Source organism: Podarcis gaigeae (genome assembly GCF_964106915.1).
Source record: "Podarcis gaigeae genome assembly, chromosome: 12".
Lineage (NCBI taxonomy): Eukaryota > Metazoa > Chordata > Lepidosauria > Squamata > Lacertidae > Podarcis > Podarcis gaigeae.
The window spans coordinates 12,218,890-12,236,133 of NC_139688.1; the positions used below are offsets into that span (position 1 = coordinate 12,218,890).

Here is a 17,244-nt window from a genome sequence, read left to right on the forward strand (position 1 = left end):
TAATCAGCTGTGTGAGTTGCCTTAATAGCGGAGGATGCATCATGTTTTATTATAATGACCTTTTATGTAATCAGTTCTGTTTACGACATTGCTTGGGATCGTTTGTTAATTGTGTCACCTGTGGGATTCTTAAAGTTTTATCTGGATGTATTGTGTTAAATCTTGATTCATTGAAATAGGTAGTGCATTTCTGAGGTAATTTTTCTAGTCTCTCTTCCCATCCATTTGTTTTTCTAGAGGAGAAGTAGGACGCATAAGCATAACAACAGCAGTGTGCAAATGATTAAAGACAGATGCAAAACACCTAGCTGAGGACAATGAAGTAAAGGCGGAAGAACACTGAGAAAACAGTGTTATTTTAAACCCTTACCTTCACCTTTCAGTCACGTTACCTGCCACTGCTGCAGGCAGTCTCCTCTTGTTTTCCCATCTTGTCCTCTTTAGCATTCTGTATTTCTTGAGAGTGCAATGTTAGATGGTTTATTATACTTTATTGTGCTTCAGGAAATGCAGATTACTAATTGGCCCAGCCCTGTGCTCTGGTGTGCCCTGGTGTTGTCTTTCTTTGCATTCTGAGGATGGAGATGATCTGTTTCCCTGATGCTTGCAGAGTGTTCGCACTGAGAGAACGTTGAATGTTCTTTTGAAAGCAAGAAAGGCAGAGAGGGCTAGTGGCTTAGCAACGGGAATAACTCAAGTGAGAAGGTTGACGTTGGAGCTGCTCACTTACCTCCTGCCCTTCTTCTTTCCCGAATTCCATCCTCTTTCAAACAAGTCCTAAGCTTCATGAATTTGAAGAAGCCAAAATGAGAGGCATGACTTATCTGCTGTGGTGAGCAAAGCAACAAAGCGTGGTTCTCACCTTTGAGCATGACCACTGAGTCCTTGCTTTGCACATTATAGGGGAGTGAGACACTCAGCTAACTTGTGCTATTGCTATACTGCTTTATATTCAGGCATTTTGTGTAAGAGGGGTTTTTTTTATCTCTCGTCCCCCATATGGGACTTGCAATATGGGTTGAGGGCTCCTACTGGGACATAGAACTTGACACAGGGAGAATTTTAGTTTCACATTTTGGAAAGGTGGATAGAAGAATCTTTCCGTGTTCTGTTTCTCATGCACATGCTGCCCTACTCTCTCTTTGGCCTACACCCCATGAGAGAGGATATCCTTGGAATTGGAGTTTTCATACTGAGCACATGTAATATTGATTTCAAATTTACAGGTAGGGTCCTGCAACAGAATGTTTCTGCGTGGGGCGCTTATGCATTTTGTTCCCTTCTCCACCCCAGTTTTCCAGTCTACTCTGTAACAGCATTCCTTGTTCAGTCTAGGGACGATTGGTCCTTATTGAAATCTTGTTGCGTTTTGTGGGGAGGCAGGGGGGAATATGAACATTCTGGTGCCCAACCCCAGCTTCTTAGATTTCCTCATTGATCTCTATAGGCAGCGGTTACTGCCGTCCCTCTGGAAATAGCTTTGCAGTGTGGAACAGGAAATGACCTGTTAGACACCAAGATGGTTCTCTCTGTGCTTTTAAATCTATGTGTCTCTTCCTCCATTCTCACTTTTCCATCCTCTTTTAACCAAGCCCCTTCCATCTGGGTTACAGTTTCCGCCTCTACATAGCCAGCATTGTGGTCACTGAAAATGCTTAGTCCTTGCTCATCTGGTTTTTTCTTTGCGGGGTGGGCAGGGCTTAGGGTTTGCTTCATATAAATTTTTGCACTTCTAGAAAAGAAAGGCATTCTCCTGGATTTCCTAATACCTCTTTCTTGTCTTTGACTGTTGTGTTTTTGACTACATAAGGCACAGTTCTCAAATAACTGAATCAGAATTAGAATATAAATTCAATGTGGGCATGTTTGCATAGATAAAATGAAAATTATTGTGCTTTAGTAAAAATTGAATGCTTCCAATAAATTCTCTCACAATCCTCAGAAAGGCAACTGCCCCCAGAACCCTGAAGAAACAGATTCAGAACTTGCTTAGATATATTCTAGGTGCACCATTGGTCTTGGTTGAACAAACTCCAATTTCCCCTTTAAAGCAAATCCTCTTAAGAATCTCCTAGCACATTCAAAGTCATCTCTGGAACTTATCCTGTAATATGTTTTAATAAGATCATCACTCCATCAGGGTTGGGGAACCTTTGGTCCTCCAAGTGTTAAAGGTAAAGGGACCCCTGACCATTAGGTCTAGTCGTCGTGGCTGACTCTGGGGTTGCGGTGCTCATCTTGCTTTATTGGCCAAGGGAGCCGGCGTACAGCTTCTGGGTCATGTGGCCAGCATGACTAAGCCGCTTCTGGCGAACCAGAGCAGCGCACGGAAATGCCGTTTACCTTCCCGCTGGAGCAGTACCTATTTATCTACTTGCACTTTGACGTGCTTTTGAACTGCTAGGTTGGCAGGAGCAGGGACTGAGCAACGGAAGCTCACCCCGCCACGGGGATTCGAGCCGCCAACCTTCTGATCGGCAAGTCCTAGGCTCTGTGGTTTAACCCACAGCGCCACCCGCGTCCCTCCAGGTGTTGCTGAACTACAATTCCCATTAGAAAGAATGGCCAATAGCCATGGATTACTGGAGCTGCTTTGGGTGTTTTCTCCTGCTCCTTGGTGTAGTTTGTACATCTTCCCTTTCTCTGTGCAAAGATAGATGCACTAAGCAGTTTGGAAAATAACCAAGACAATATAAGCAGTGTGCGCTTGCCCTGTCACCATAGCTTCTGCAAAACTGTTGCCTTGTGTGCTTGTACTTCATATTTTGTGTCATTTATTTATGCCTATCCATAGGGACTCATGCTGTGGGTTTTTCTTGCTTCTGGCAGACACTATTCAGATGTCCCATTGCCACAGAATTGCTGCCAGCAGAAAAAAGGCTGTAATAGCAAACATTTTGTTTTGTGGGATTCAGAGGAAATGCTTGCATGCAGCCTGAGTTTGAATTTGTGATCAGCTACTGCACATCTTGCGACAATGGTCCTCCGTTTTTGGGAGAATCTTACTCAAAACGAAAACACATGGACAGCTTAGCTAGCAAGAAATGCCTCCCAATTTAAATTCTTCTTACCTGAACCTGCCTCGTTCAGAACATTTGTTTGCTGAGAGCATTTTTCATTCTAAATGTTAGGGGCATAAATTGGTTGAATTAACTACTGCAGTGCAATTCTGCATGGAAAGAAGCGTAGAAAAGATAATCTTTGTGTTCAAATTTAGGAACTACAGGAGCACCCTCCAGTGGCGATGCTAATCTGTATGTACAGTTTTCAGTAGTACCTTTTAGAGGGGTGAAAATAAGATTTTTTAAATTTATACATACTGACCTTAAATACTTGTGTTCTTCTTTTTTTTAAGGTTTATTTGAAAGAGAGGGACCAAAGCTCAGTGGTAAAACAGATGATTTACATGCAAGCATTTAAGCTTTACACCCAGCTTCAGTCCCCTAGAATTTCTAATTAAAAGGATCTCAAGTAGCAGGTGATGGGAGATATTTCTGCCTGAGACTTTGGAGAGCTGCTTTGGAGAGCAGGCAAAGCTGGCAAAACCACCGAAGATGAACCAACAGTGTGTTAAGACAGCCTCCCATGAAAGTAGCTGTTGTGGAGCCTGGGGCATTTTTCATGTGAAGCCTGTAATTAGAAATTGTTGCTTGTGGGGTTGTAGACCTAAGGCTGAAATCCTCAACACACTAATAATAATAATAATAAATTTATTATTTATACCCCGCCTATCTGGCTGGGTTTCCTCAGCCACTGGGCGGCTTCCAACAAAATATCAAAATACAATGGTCTGTCAAACATTAAAAGCTTCCCTAAACAGGGCTGCCTTCAGATGTCTTCTAAAAGTCTGGTAGTTGTTCTTCTCTTTGACATCTGATGGGAAGGCGTTCCATAGGGTGGGTGCCACTACCAAGAAGGTCCTCTGCCTGGTTCCCTATAACTTGGCTTCTCGCAGCGAGGGAACCACCAGAAGGCCCTCGGCCCTGGACCTCAGTGTCCAGGCAGAATGATGGAGGTGGAGACGCTCCTTCAGGTATACTGGGCCGAGGCCATTTAGGGCTTTAATGGTCAGCACCAACACTTTGAATTGTGCTTGGAAACGTACTGGAAGCCAATGTAGGTCTTTCAGGACTGGTGTTATGTGGTTTTGGCGGCCGCTCCCAGCCACCAGTTTAGCTGCCGCATTCTGGATTAGTTGTAGTTTCCGGGTCACCTTCAAAGGTAGCCCCACACAGAGCGCATTGCAGTAGTCCAAGTGAGAGATAACTAGAGCATGCACCACTCTGGCGAGACAGTCCGTGGGCAGGTAAGGTCTCAGCCTGCGTACCAGATGGAGCTGATAAACAGCTGCCCTGGACACAGAATTGACCTGCGCCTCCATGGACAGCTGTGAGTTGGTCCGTTGGTCCATCTAGCTGTGCACTGTCTATGATGACTGGCAACAGCTCTTCAGCATTACAGACATCCCTACCTGGAGATGCTGGTGATTGAACCTGGGACTCCTTGAATAATTATGCATAGGATTTCACTGCAGGTGCAATGCAGGAGACTATGCATCCCACCACTTATGTGCAAGGATGAAATGTGATACTGCCTACAGTACCTGTCCCTATGAGAAGTCAAGCTAGAAAGGTGTTTCTTCTTTTTTAAAAAGCAAGTTATCTGACCCTAATGAGTCTGAAGATAGGTTTGCCTGTGTATGGGCAGGATCTCAGAAACCCAAACAGGTGACTGGATTAGACTTTATATTGGCCTGATGTGTGGGGTGCCCTGAATATCTTCACCCTCTGGATAACTAGCAAAAACAGAATAGAGTAAGCAGACTTGGTTAATTTGCATAATTTGTGTGTTGCAGAATTCAGCTGTTTCTTGCTGTGGAATTTAGGTTCCCTTGTGGATGAGTTTTAAGTGGGACAAGGCAAGAGGGGAGAATAGCACAGAGCTGTAACTGTGCCTTTAGTGAAACAGATCTGCAATTTTTGTTCTTTTCAGTTAGCTGTTCCATCAAACTTCAGCAGTGCTGCACCATGTTGTGATGCCATGGTGAGTTCAAAAGAAAATAATTCAGAAGTTGTTTAGGTAACAGACTTCAAGGGTACCCAAAGCAAATGATAGAAAGACGGAAGCCTTAACTGGTTTACTCCCTTTACTTATGCAAAACTGTAATTCTGGTTTTCTTAAAAAGACCTCATGTTCTACTTCATAAACAGCAAATATGTGTGTATGAAATACTTCCGTTCCCTCCATACCTGCCATGATCCACCTAATGTTTTCTGCTGTGCCTTCAAGGACAGAAAATTTGTAGTCAGTGACACATAAATTCTAGACTACATTCTGAAGGACATATTCTTTTAGTATCAATTAATCAATGTATAATAAACATCACTGTCTACTTTTTTGCCCAACACCCAGTGTAGAATCACTCTGCTGGTCTATAACCATAAACATCTTGCAAAAGTAGAATGAGGCTCATTTCCCCATTTATCACTCCAATTATGTGAACAACAGGGTAGATGCAATGTGCTGGGAGGGTTAAATCATTTTATGAATGAAAGCAGTGTGATGGAGAATATGTTTGTGTAGGCTTTGGTTACTTCTCCCTCCCTGGTTTCTCTTCGCTGTAGTAGTACTGATGCTTAAGAAGCTGTGTTGTGAGGGCCAACTGATGTTTGCTACTATGAAGGGCTAGCTTTTCTGCCACCCTCCCAGAATGCCAAGGTATGGACATTTGGTCCTGACATCCTCAACTGAAGACACTTCTTTTTGTAAATCACTGCTATGACAGCGAGTATATCTTTGCATAGCCACCAGAATTATAAATTCAAAGTTTAGGAAGAGCTTTTTATCCACATTACCTGACATTTTCAGGTATTTTGATATTCTCTCATTAGATGTCTCAAGTTCTCTCTGTCTCTAAAAAAAGAAAAGAAAAGAAAAGAAACTTCTTCCCAGAAGTTAAGAGTCCAGTTTAAATTACAGTGCAAATCCATGGTCCTGGATATACCACTGCATTGAAATGGTCCTTAGATCACTTCCAGAAAAGGCTCAAACTCAGACTTCTCGGGGCACTTATTAAGAATTCCTGTCTGAACTGTATGGATTTAACATAGAAAGAATAATTAAGGAAGTGTTCTTGGCAGTTTTGAGACATTGTTTTCAGAACATAAGTGGGGAGGCAGTGTCTAAGGCATATAACATCTCTTCCCAACCTGGTGGAATACAGCTTCCACCAGCTGTATGGTCAGTGATGTTTAGAGTTGTAGTTCAACAATACCTTGAGGGCATCAGGTTGGGGAAAGCTACTGTACATTTTTTTTTAAGACACTGAGGGTTTTGCAGTGTTAGATCAATCAAGGAAGTTTGGCTACAGGATTAAGGATAATGAACTTTGCTGTGAGCAACAATAAAAGTGAAGGTGACATGGGATAAGAGCGAGGGTGACATTTGATGATTCATGTACTTCTTTGGCCACAAAGAACAAAGTTGTGCAAAAATGTTCTAACATGTGTAATCTCAGATGGCCAGAAAAGCAAGATAACTGCTACACAAGCTGAATCTAAAGGGTAAACAACTATTTCAGCAACGTGTTCCAATATTGCTTTGAACTTTTCTGTAGTATTCCAATACGTTCGAGGAAGTTAGTCTCTGAGCTTTGTCTGACAATTGCTATATAAATATTATGCACTTTGTAATGTGTTCAGAGGACTCTCATATATTTGAGGCCTCTCCCAGGTACAGTTGTACCTTTGAAGTCGAATGGAATCCGTTCTGGAAGTCTGTTCGACTTCCAAAACGTTTGAAAACCAAAGCATGGCTTCTGATTGACTTCAGGAAGCTCATGCAACCAATCGGAAACTGCAAAAGCCCTGTCAGACATTTGGCTTCCAAAAATCGTTCAAAAACCAGAACACTCAGGGTTTCATTTGTTCAGGAGCCGATTTGTTCAGGAGCCAAGGCGTTTGAGATCCAAGGTACAACTCTACTTGGAATAAAGAGGAGCCTCAGACGTGAAACAAAAGTTGTACTGTGGTTAGATTTCCACAACAGTAGGTTGAAGACCATCCTTCGGCTATTCCATGCATCAAATCTGTATTGAGCTGAATCATATCAGCCACATGCTGGGGGTATCTGGAAGTGAATGCAGAGTACACGTGTTCTAACAAGATCTCACAGTCAGCAGTTAGTGTGTGAAGATGGCAGAAGTTTTTTCTTTGTGGATGCGTTGGAAACAGACTATCAGGCTCTTATGAGCTAAACCTTTCCACTCTACCATGCTGCCTGCCAAACACAGCATCCATTGTTGCATATTTATACCCAATGCCCTGCTGTGCTGAAGACTGTAGACCCAGAGGGTATGCATTAGGGTAGCTTAGAAGGCTAGGTTCCAGCTTCAGATCTTAAAGTCCCTAGTCAAAGTCTGAGGCATCCTAACAAAGAAGTTCTGCAGTATTCTGTTAGCCTAGCCTGCTGGGATGTCCAGGTGTTGGTAGTCTATGCTAACTGAAGTTTTAAAGATGTTCCTATATAAAAAGGGGGGGGGGGAGCACACATCAGTAGTGAACACTTCAAAAGCAGGAATGATAGGTGCCAGGAGAGAAAGAGGCAGAGACAAAGAAAAGAAATGCAGCCTTTGGGCAACTGATTGGACTGAGTGATCCATCTTCCCTACCAGTTATCCTGTGATCCATACTCTTGATTCTGCCATATCCCATTTCCACATAGCAGGGCTGAGTGGGTGGGAAATGACTTACTCTTGGCTACCTTAGGACATTTGGCCTTCCATTAGTGTGTTTTTTTGCCCAACAGGATGGTTTGTTTCAGATACAATTCTGAAAAGTAACTGACAGCCTCCACACACTTAGTCAAATGGTTTTGACTCTACTGCACCAATGGCACCATGTTCAGCAGGACTTAGTAGTATTGACAAATGGGCTAATGGATGAAAGGTGAAGGCTTTTAAATAGTTTTCCTGATGGCTAGAAAGGCTTGCTAGTATTTAAAGGGGCAATTTGGAGCAGCTTGTGAGTATCTTGTTGCCCCAATTTTGTGCATGATAGAGTTATGCCATCAATACTGAGGCATATTAGTTTTATTAGATTGTGAATTTAGTACATGTGTTTCCCCTGCAAAAAAACGGGGGGGGGGGGGAGAGAAAGCTCTTTACTAAGCCAGAATGATGAAAACAGGAAGCACATTTGGATCCATCCAGCTGCTTAGCTAGATGAATTCAATCTGTTCCCTCTGATATTAATTTTTATGCAATAAACAAGGCGACACCTCATTGCCAAGTTCAGAATTAGATAGAGGCATAAATTGCCCAGAAAGAGAACACACAAAGCTTTCTATTCTGTTTTCTATGCTTGTAGTTAGTCACTGTGTAAAATAATCATGGAAATTGGAGAGGGAATTCTGGTGGGTTTTATTTTCCTATCTGTTATTTTTGGCAAGCCTTGTTCAAAAAGTGAGGGGTGGGTTTGCATTTAATTTTGCAGTCAGTCTGTAGGGTTGGGATGTATCACTCCCCTGTTCCCATGCAGCTTGGTGATCTTGTGGCCCTGACAGAATCGTCCAGTTTGTGCCACCTAGCCACGGACAAATTAGCTCTTCTTTCCACCTCTCCTTCAACCTATAAATATTTATAGTTGATTTTGCGCCCCCCCTCACCTGTGCCCCTGGTGGTGGCCCACTTCGCCATCCCCTAGCTACGGCCCTGCTCCCATGTCAGTTAGATGGCAGCCCAGGCTTTAAGGCTGAAATCATAAACACACTTGTTAGTCTCTAATAAGGAATGGGAAATAAGAAAAGAACAATTTAAATAAGGTGCAATGGGAGAAATTGGTGCAAATTACCATTGCATTATTTAGGGGACGCGGGTGGGGCTGTGGGTTAATTCACAGAGCCCAGGACTTGCAGATCAGAAGGTCGGCGGTTCGAATCCCCACGGCGGGGTGAGCTCCTGTTGCTCGGTCCCTGCTCCTGCCAACCTAGTAGTTCGAAAGCACATCAAAGTGCAAGTAGATAAATAGGTACCGCTCCGGCGGGAAGGTAAACAGTGTTTCTGTGCGTTTCTCTGGTTCGCCAGAGCGGCTTAGTCATGCTGGCCACATGACCCGGCTCCCTCGGCCAATAAAGCGAGATGAGCGCCGCAACCCCAGAGTCAGCCATGCCTGGACTTAATGGTCAGGGGTCCCTATACATTTACATTTACCTTTGCCATTGTGTTAGTGTGTAACACAATGTTTTGAGCATATTGGAACTCATTTCAGAGCATATTTGAGCATATTGGAACTCATTTCAGAATAAACATGCATAGAATTGCACTGTAAATTACTTTTACAGAAGGAATCCAAAGAAGGAGGGACCGTTAAGTAGATGATGGATTGGGGGACCATTGGGGAAGACAGAGTGAGAGACAGACATTTATGGGGTAAAATGCAAGGAGAAGTTGGGAGAAGGAGAAGAAGCTCATGTGCAATTCTTTCTGACCACAATCAGGATCTTGGATGAAAATCATCTTTTGGATTGTGCCCTGCATTAACTATGACCTTTCTAAAATGTAGATTTTGCATGTCACAGACCAAAATATCTTGGCCCAGCCCTGCAGGAAACAAATGGAAGAAACTAGTACATATACCAGAATGTTTGCTTTTATGCAACTGAAAATCCCCAAATGTTATTAATTCTGATCCAGACTTTATTGTGCTTAAAATAAAGAACTTCATAAGAAGATCCTTGTGGAGTTTGGACTTACAGCATTTGTACCCTCTGCAAGGGTGACGAACTGATTAAGATGGTCCACCGCTGGAGATTTGTGGATCCTGGGGGATTCCTGAGTGCTCTGGGGACAAAGCAGATGATTCTGTGAAGGATCTCATTTGTTATGGAATGGCTAATGTGGAGGGTTGGTGACACGATTGCTCCTGAGTGCACTCTCCACTTCTATTCTAGAGAGCTATGGGCAATGAAATAGATAAGATGGCTAGAGCACTGGTGTTGTAGATCTTGGTCCAAGGCCAACTGAGCACTGATTAGAGAGCATCATTGCACCTACCGTGTGGCAATAAGGGCAGTGAAGCAGCACATCTTCTCAAATGAGTCCACCTTGCCCTGCCTTAAGCTTATTGGCCGACACCTTTCTTTGCATGTTATTCCTAGAGGAAGTGTTTATATAAAGGAAATGGCCTTTGCTCTGATGCCACCATGACTTTGAAATGTCTTTCTCAGGGAAGTATGATTGGCACTGTCCCTTTTGGGTGAAAATAGCAAGTTATGGCATAGAAGGTGCCAAAGGTCATTTCAAGTCCTTTTTCAACCCACAGAGCCAGGACCATCCATATCCCTTTATTTATTTGACTTTTTAATCCCAGCTTTTTGCCAAGGAGCTCGAGGTGAGGTACATAAGTTCTCCCCTTCCTCATTTAATCCCTGCAGCTACCATTTGATGTAGCTTAGGCTGAGAGGCAGCAACAGACCCCAAATCATCCAGTGAGGCTCATGGCTGGGTGGGGATCTGAACCCTGGTTTCCCAAGTGCTAGTCTGATACTCTAACCACTACAACACGCTGCCATAAGTTATCCTATGCAACTCAGACCATACTATGCACAACCAGAGGCATCTGTTACTGTGCAGGGAGATACAGTGGTACCTCGGGTTACATACGCTTCAGGTTACATACGCTTCAGGTTACAGACTCTGCTAACCCAGAAATAGTGCTTCAGGTTAAGCACTTTGCTTCAGGATGAGAACAGAAATCGTGCTCCTGTGGCGCGGCAGCAGCAGGAGGCCCCATTAGCTAAAGTGGTGCTTCAGGTTAAGAACAGTTTCAGGTTAAGTACGGACCTCCGGAACGAATTAAGTACTTAACCTGAGGTACCACTGCACCTGCACATCAAGTAGTGACAGATGACCTCAGCAAATAAGCCATGCTATGCACTAGGGAGAGTCTATGGACTCCCCTCCTGTAATCTTGTTCAACTAGAGAAATATTGTTGGGTTTTTTGCAAGGGGTGGGGTGGTGGAGTTGCTTGCAAAAGTTCCCATTTGTCATTCAGTTGGGAGTAGATCTAGCTGGCTAGAACTGTGTGTGCACAGCAGCACCCGAGTTACTTGGGAAATGAAAGGCTCCACCTTTAAGCGTGAGATTTTAGCTCTGAAAATCTGCCCCCTTTAAGACATTGCCTTCCACCTCTGACTCTTGGAAGCAGAAAATGAGTGACAGCCAAGGGTTATAATTCTATAATTGCCTCTGGCTGCATCAAACAATTCAGTCCTTGGCACTGTCTGGGGAAGGAAATCTGAGGTAGATGGGCCATTGGTCTGAATTACCATGGCAGGTCCCCTTCTCTAATTAAATGATTAAGAGGCTTCCAGCTCCAGATGAGCCTCGCATTTTCAGCACAGTGTGGAATGAGGCATAGAACTGTAGAATAAGAAAGAACCTCTTGGATTTAGGTGCAGGAGAAAATAAGGAAGACTGCAGTTGTAGCCATGGCTCTGCCTTCCACTTCGTTTGTTTTACTGAAAAGATTGTTGCGTTCAAAGGCACATGTAGAGGCTAATTAGAGTTGCGGGTAAAATAAGGAGAGCTGCAAGCTTTAATTCTCAGATTATTGACTTAATATGGCCTTTAAGTCAAGAGTTTTTTCAGTGTAGGGCTGACTTGCATTCATAGGTGACCCCATGAACAGTGCTTTCCCATTGCTGCTGCAGTATTGTCCCTCCATTTATAGGTGGAAAATTGTTTTTCTGGGATCGAGTGCCTTTTTAAAGAAAGTTCAGGGTTAGAGCAGGGTGTGAGCCCTGTGCTTCTACACAAAAACGCAACAATATTTTATTCACTGGCCCTCTTCAGCCAAAATGCTTTAAAAAACAAAAACAAATGAAGGGTATGACAAGAATTCCTCACCAGTGTGTAGTCTGTTCAAGGCACAGCCATGAATCAATCTCATGGGCCAGTGGACTGTGGAAACTTGCAGTGGTTTATGTTTAGGTGACAGTCTGTGCACCTTGTGATGGGATGCCTGACTTAATACTTCAGAGAGTCACAAGTTGACTTTCTAGCTTTCTTTTAATTAAATGTCAAGACCTGAGCTCTGAAGATCAAAATGATCGTTCCTTTCTTTCAACTTCAGAAAGCAGGACTGCAGGGGCCCCTCCTGAGGGGCTGGTACTCCGTTTTCATCTAAATGTTATGGCTTCCATCACCAGCTTTGAAGGGTGCAGCAAAACCAGCAGTTTGCGGGGAGGGGGGGTCGTTGGGGTGCAAAGAGGGAAAACGCTCCGTCATTAAGCAGCTTGTTTTGAGGAAGGAATTTTGCAGTGACGAGCAAATAAAATCTAAGAGGCTTACAACAACTGATATCACAGAACCATAGAGCTGGGCGTTCTTTTTATTTGCAAAGGGAGACAAAGTTCAAGTGGGGGGGGGGGAGACCATTTTTTATTCTATCGGTCAGATTTTATTACGATAATTTTCTAGTGTCTCTCTGTGTGAGAGAGAGCATGAGAGAGAATCACACACTTGCGCATTCTGTAAACAGGAAAGACGTTCGCATCCAAGGGGCCAACTTGCGAACTTGATTTTCACGTTCCTTACAAACAACAACGTGTGCAGGAGGCGCCAAGCAGAATGAAGGTCGAAGCTTGCGTGTGTAACTGATATCTCGGGCTGTTTTCCTTCTTTCCGTGACTCCTGACTCTTCAAACAATAAAATAAAGATCATAAGCATCTGTTGCTATGGAAACCCAGCAGCCAGACCGGGGGAGGGCCAGGGAGTGGGCGCCCTTTTTCTCTCCAAGTAACCTCGTTAGCTGCCCATCGCAGGACCAGTCGCGCCCCCAGTGCCCTGCGCGTCCCCGGCTCCATTAGCCCCGAGAGACCATCCCTTAAGTACTGGGTGCCCTGCTTGCTGCTGCCCAAAGCCAGAGTCTCTCTCCTCAGCGGCTAAACTGCAGTCGCGCAGGAAAAGAGGACAGAGCCTCTTAATCTGTTTTACCCGCCGCTGCTGCCAGCACCCTCGCGGGTCCCAGTATCCCCAACGGCGGGCTCTAGGCTGGAGGTTCCTCCTTCTCGCATTTTGTTTATTCCAGAGGATTACTCCTGGAGAAACAGTTTGCTTGTGTTTCCACAGAGGGGCGCTGAAGCACGTTTTAATGCAGCAAAATGAATTAAGAGCGAAATATTACGAGACACTTTGGTTGATTAAACAAGCGAGTTGTGGGGAGGAGGAAGCGGGTGGGGGGAGAGAAATTGGGGGACAAGAGAGGATGAGGAGGAAAGCCGCTCTGGAAAATCCCTGATGCCCCAAGGACCGGTTCCGCGTCTTGGAGGGAAGGGACCCGGTTAATTCCCTCTTGCCAGAGCTCAAAAGACAGGCATTAGACACCGAAACGAAGCTGCGGGCGTTTGGTTGTGGCTCTGCCTCCCCTCCTCTGTGTTGTCTTTTAAGCCCCCCGACCCACCCCCTTCAAGCCCTACTTGGCCACCTTACCCCCTTGCTTCTGGTTCCCTTTTCAAGTTCTCCAAGGGGCAGGAGACTCAAGCCCCGCTCCCCAGGAAAGCCTTACAGAGAAAGCAGCAGCAGCAGCAGCAGCAATCTCCTCCCTCCTTGGTGCGCGCCTCGGATTCCTCTTCCTTCTCCAGGGCGAGCAGCGTGCTCGCAAGGAGGTCTCTCCCCTCCTGGTGTTTCCATCGCCCCCCGCCCGGCCCCTGATCGCGCGCACAACACCCTCGCCACCCCTCCCCACCCGCCGCCACTTTCGCCTCTCGGACGCGGCCGGCATGAGACCTCGCAGGCGGCTGCTCCGTCGCCTCCGGGCGAGCCAGCCAAGCCCCCTTTCCCTCCACACCCCCGTCTAATTCCGCTCCGGCTCCGCCATATGGGGACATCTTTTTTTCCTTCTCTCTCTCTCTCCCTTTTAGAGGAGGGGGTGTGAAAGCAGGATCTCTTCCGGATTGTACAGCGTTCCTCAAGCGGGGGCTCTCCGGCGTGTGTATATGTGTGTTTTGGGTTATTCCATCAACTCTTCTCTCACCCCCCCACCCACCCACCCCGCCTGGGTTTTCTCCTAATGCTGTTGAAGGAAGAGGGAGCGCGAGGGAGGGAGCGCGCGCCTCGCCAGCTCCACTGATCTGTTATTGAGGAGGGCTTGACTCGACGTGGTAGAAGGCGATCCGAGGCTAGGGGAAAAGAGAGCGAGGCGGCGCAGGCTCCAAATCTGCCGATTACAAACAGCCTCCCCTTATATGTATGGATAGTAATAATAGTAATTAATTAAAGAGAGGGAGTGAGAGAATACCTCCCCCTCTCCGTCCTGGATTGACTGGATGGCTTCCTTGTACCAGAGATTCGGCGGGAAGATCAACACCTCCAGATCCTTCCCGGTGACTCCCGAGGCGAGTCACCTGCTGGGTCCCCAATGCGCCGAAGAGGACAGTTCCGCGGCGGCGGCGGCGGCGGCCAACGCAGCCGGCGGAGAAGGGAAAGCGTCGCGTCCATTGCAACAAGACAACCCCCGACCCCGCTTCCAATACCAGGCGAGGAGGAGTGACTGCGAGGAAGAAGATGTAAGCCAGCCCCTGCCTACCTGGGTTGGGTGACGCTCGGTGGATGCGGGTTCGGGGTTGCTGCTGCTGCTGCTCTCCATCCTTTTCCTTTTTTGGAATGGTGTCCTATTTTCCTTTTGTCTGGGTCGCGTTGTGATGCCTGCTCTCCCCCCCCCCCCCGGTGTTTTGTTTTGGCTCATCCCCTCCATATGGGATTCTAGCCACGGAGGTGATGTGCGCGCAGCCTCTGGGGCTGCCCGAGTGGCCGTGCGCGGGGGGCGCGTTCCAGCACCTGCCACAAGTAGCGCGGGAGCTCGTGGGTCTTTAGGAGGGGAGTCCTTAGTTGCCTCGATGGACACGTGTGTGTGTGTGTGTGTGTGTGTGTGTGTGTGTGTGTGAGAGAGAGAGAGAGAGAGAGAGAGAGAGAGATATCTTTCCCTGTCTTCTGAACCTACTTTCTGCTGCCAGCCAACACTCTTCCGCTTCTTTTGTCTAAAAAAAATAAGAAACCCTGTGGGTTTTAATTACGTTGTGCACCTCAGAAAGGGAATTCCGCTCTCCCTTTCGGGAGTGAAGATATGGTGGAGGCACATCCCCCCATTGATCTGAATTGGCCATAAACTTCCGGGGGGGGGGGGGAGAGGCAGTCCCACTGCATTCAGCAGCAGCACAGAGTCAAAATGCAGACGGCTCGGGCTGTTTCCTACCAAACTGCCCTGACTCTTGTAGGTTGTTAGGAAATTCTTCAGTTCTTCCGGTGATAACTTTTTCTCGCCCCTTGTCGAAGCCTCCAGCTTCTCTTCCTCCGCCCTTTGCTGCTTTAAAACTGCCAAGAAACAAAGCAGGCAACTGGAAGGCTATATTAAGCTCCAAGGAGGTGCTGAAGTGTAAATTGGAGCAAACACGTTTCCCTTCCTCTTCCTCTCTCTCCCCCCACCCTCCGCCCCACCATCCCCTCTTTCCTGCTGATGGGAGCAGAGATTTCAAAGAGTTTGTATTTGCATATTGCCTTAGTAACGAGTGACTCATCCAGGGTACTTGCTTGGCTGCTTGGGGTTGATGATGGCGCGAACGGGGAGGGGGAGAAAAGTTAAAATCTTCTTGGATTGATTTGGAAGAAGAGAATTAGACAGGTTGGGCACCATCGCCACTGTTAGCCTGTAGTGATGCCCTTATTATTAGGTTTCCTATTCAGATGCAGCTCCATGGTGGTAGTGTGTGTGTGTGCATGTTAAATAAATGTGTAACTTAAAAGTTTGTTCGGGGGTGGGCGGCGGCGCACCATAATGGCTCTTCGCGTATGAGGTTGTTTCGCTCCATCCGCGAAGGATACGTATTTCTCAGCATTGTTTCATCTGAAGTTTCCATTAGAGCTGCAGCTGTGCTCAGCCTTTAATTATAGAAGTCACTAGTAATTATCACAAACTGGTGATTGCCTGGAACTTGGTGGGGGCAGGAGAAAAACAATTCCTTTCGGCTTCACTCACTTAAGATCCCCGTGGAGAGAGAGATTGCCAAGGAAAGTAGTAGGATTTTCTTTTGTGCCTGTTTATTTCCTGATCGAGAACGTGTTTTGTGGGAGGTAGCGCGAGGGATGGGCTTCTCTTTTCCCCTCCTCCCAGCAAGGAGATAAGCACAAAAATTCATGGAAAGAGTCCACAGAGGAGGAGAAGGGTCTGTTTCCTAACAACCAGTAGATGGAAAAGGGGAGTTAACTTCCACTACCTTAAAAAAAGGATCCTAAAACTAAATCCTATTTAGTATCACTGTAATATTTAGTGGAGGGTAAAGAAAGATCTAAATTTAATTAACTCGGAATCCCAGGGGTTATCCTTTTGAAACAAAACGATGAAAATGTTTTTTGTGTTTGTCTGACGGCTGTCCATCCTATCTCAGGCTTTAACCACTAGATGGCGGCATGATAAAGCAAAGAAATGACTTTTTTAAAAGGAAAGAAAGGAAAGGTATATCCCTCCACTGACTGTTTCTTCCTGTTTCTCTCTCTGTGTGTAATACTTTGCTTGAAGCTTATGTTTTTTCCGCCCCAGCCCCAGTTCTGAATATGACAGATGTCTGGAGCTGTCTCTGATAAACAAAAACTGTAGCACAAGTAGTCAATTTATCGTGTGCATTACATTTTTGTTGACACTACTTATCCTCCCAAGTTGCTTCATTAAGGCTGAGATTTTGAACACATTTACTAGTGAGTAAGACCTGTTGAGCAGGCACACACACACCTCTCACCTGGTCCATTCCTTCCATTTCCTAATAGTCTACTGAACTGTAGAAAGAAAAGGAATCAGAGCATGAAACACAATTTCCCTGAAGGCTTAAAAACAATATGGTGGGAATTAATTTTAAGCTGTATTTTAAGCCATATTTTCATTAACTGTTTGTTTGTTTGTTTGTTTGTTTGTTGTTGTTGTTTCTATTACATTTTATTGTTATTTATATTTGGTGTTAGCCGCCCTGAGTCTGGCCCTGGCTGGGGAGAGCTGGGTATGAATAAATTTTTATTATTATTATTATTATTTATTAATGAGAATATGCACCCTCCTTTACTCCTATAGTCACAGATATAGCAACTGTATACTAGACGGTTAGCTGCTTCTGTCTGGTTTTACCCTAGTTGCTGTTTCAGCTCTTCTCCAAAGTTAACAAATTCTAGGATCTGGGAGACAAAAGCAGACCTACATGT

The 17,244-nt window shown here is 45.5% G+C and overlaps 1 protein-coding gene across 6 annotated transcripts in view; it reads left to right on the top strand.

Moving 5' to 3' along the window:
- The window catches only part of DPP6 (dipeptidyl peptidase like 6), a 513,612-nt gene that overhangs the window by 133,427 nt on the left and 362,941 nt on the right, over nt 1–17,244 (top strand). For 2 of the 6 annotated variants that reach the window (XR_014556582.1, XM_083704774.1), the window contains exon 1: nt 14,080–14,567. The exons of the other annotated variants lie outside the window; for them this stretch is intronic. Coding sequence is in view for 1 of the 2 variants with exons in the window: in XM_083704774.1 (XP_083560900.1) it covers nt 14,328–14,567 (240 nt within the window). In the remaining variant the exon portion in view is untranslated. Of the gene's footprint in view, nt 1–14,079; nt 14,568–17,244 lie in introns of those variants that run through there. 6 annotated transcript variants of the gene reach the window in all.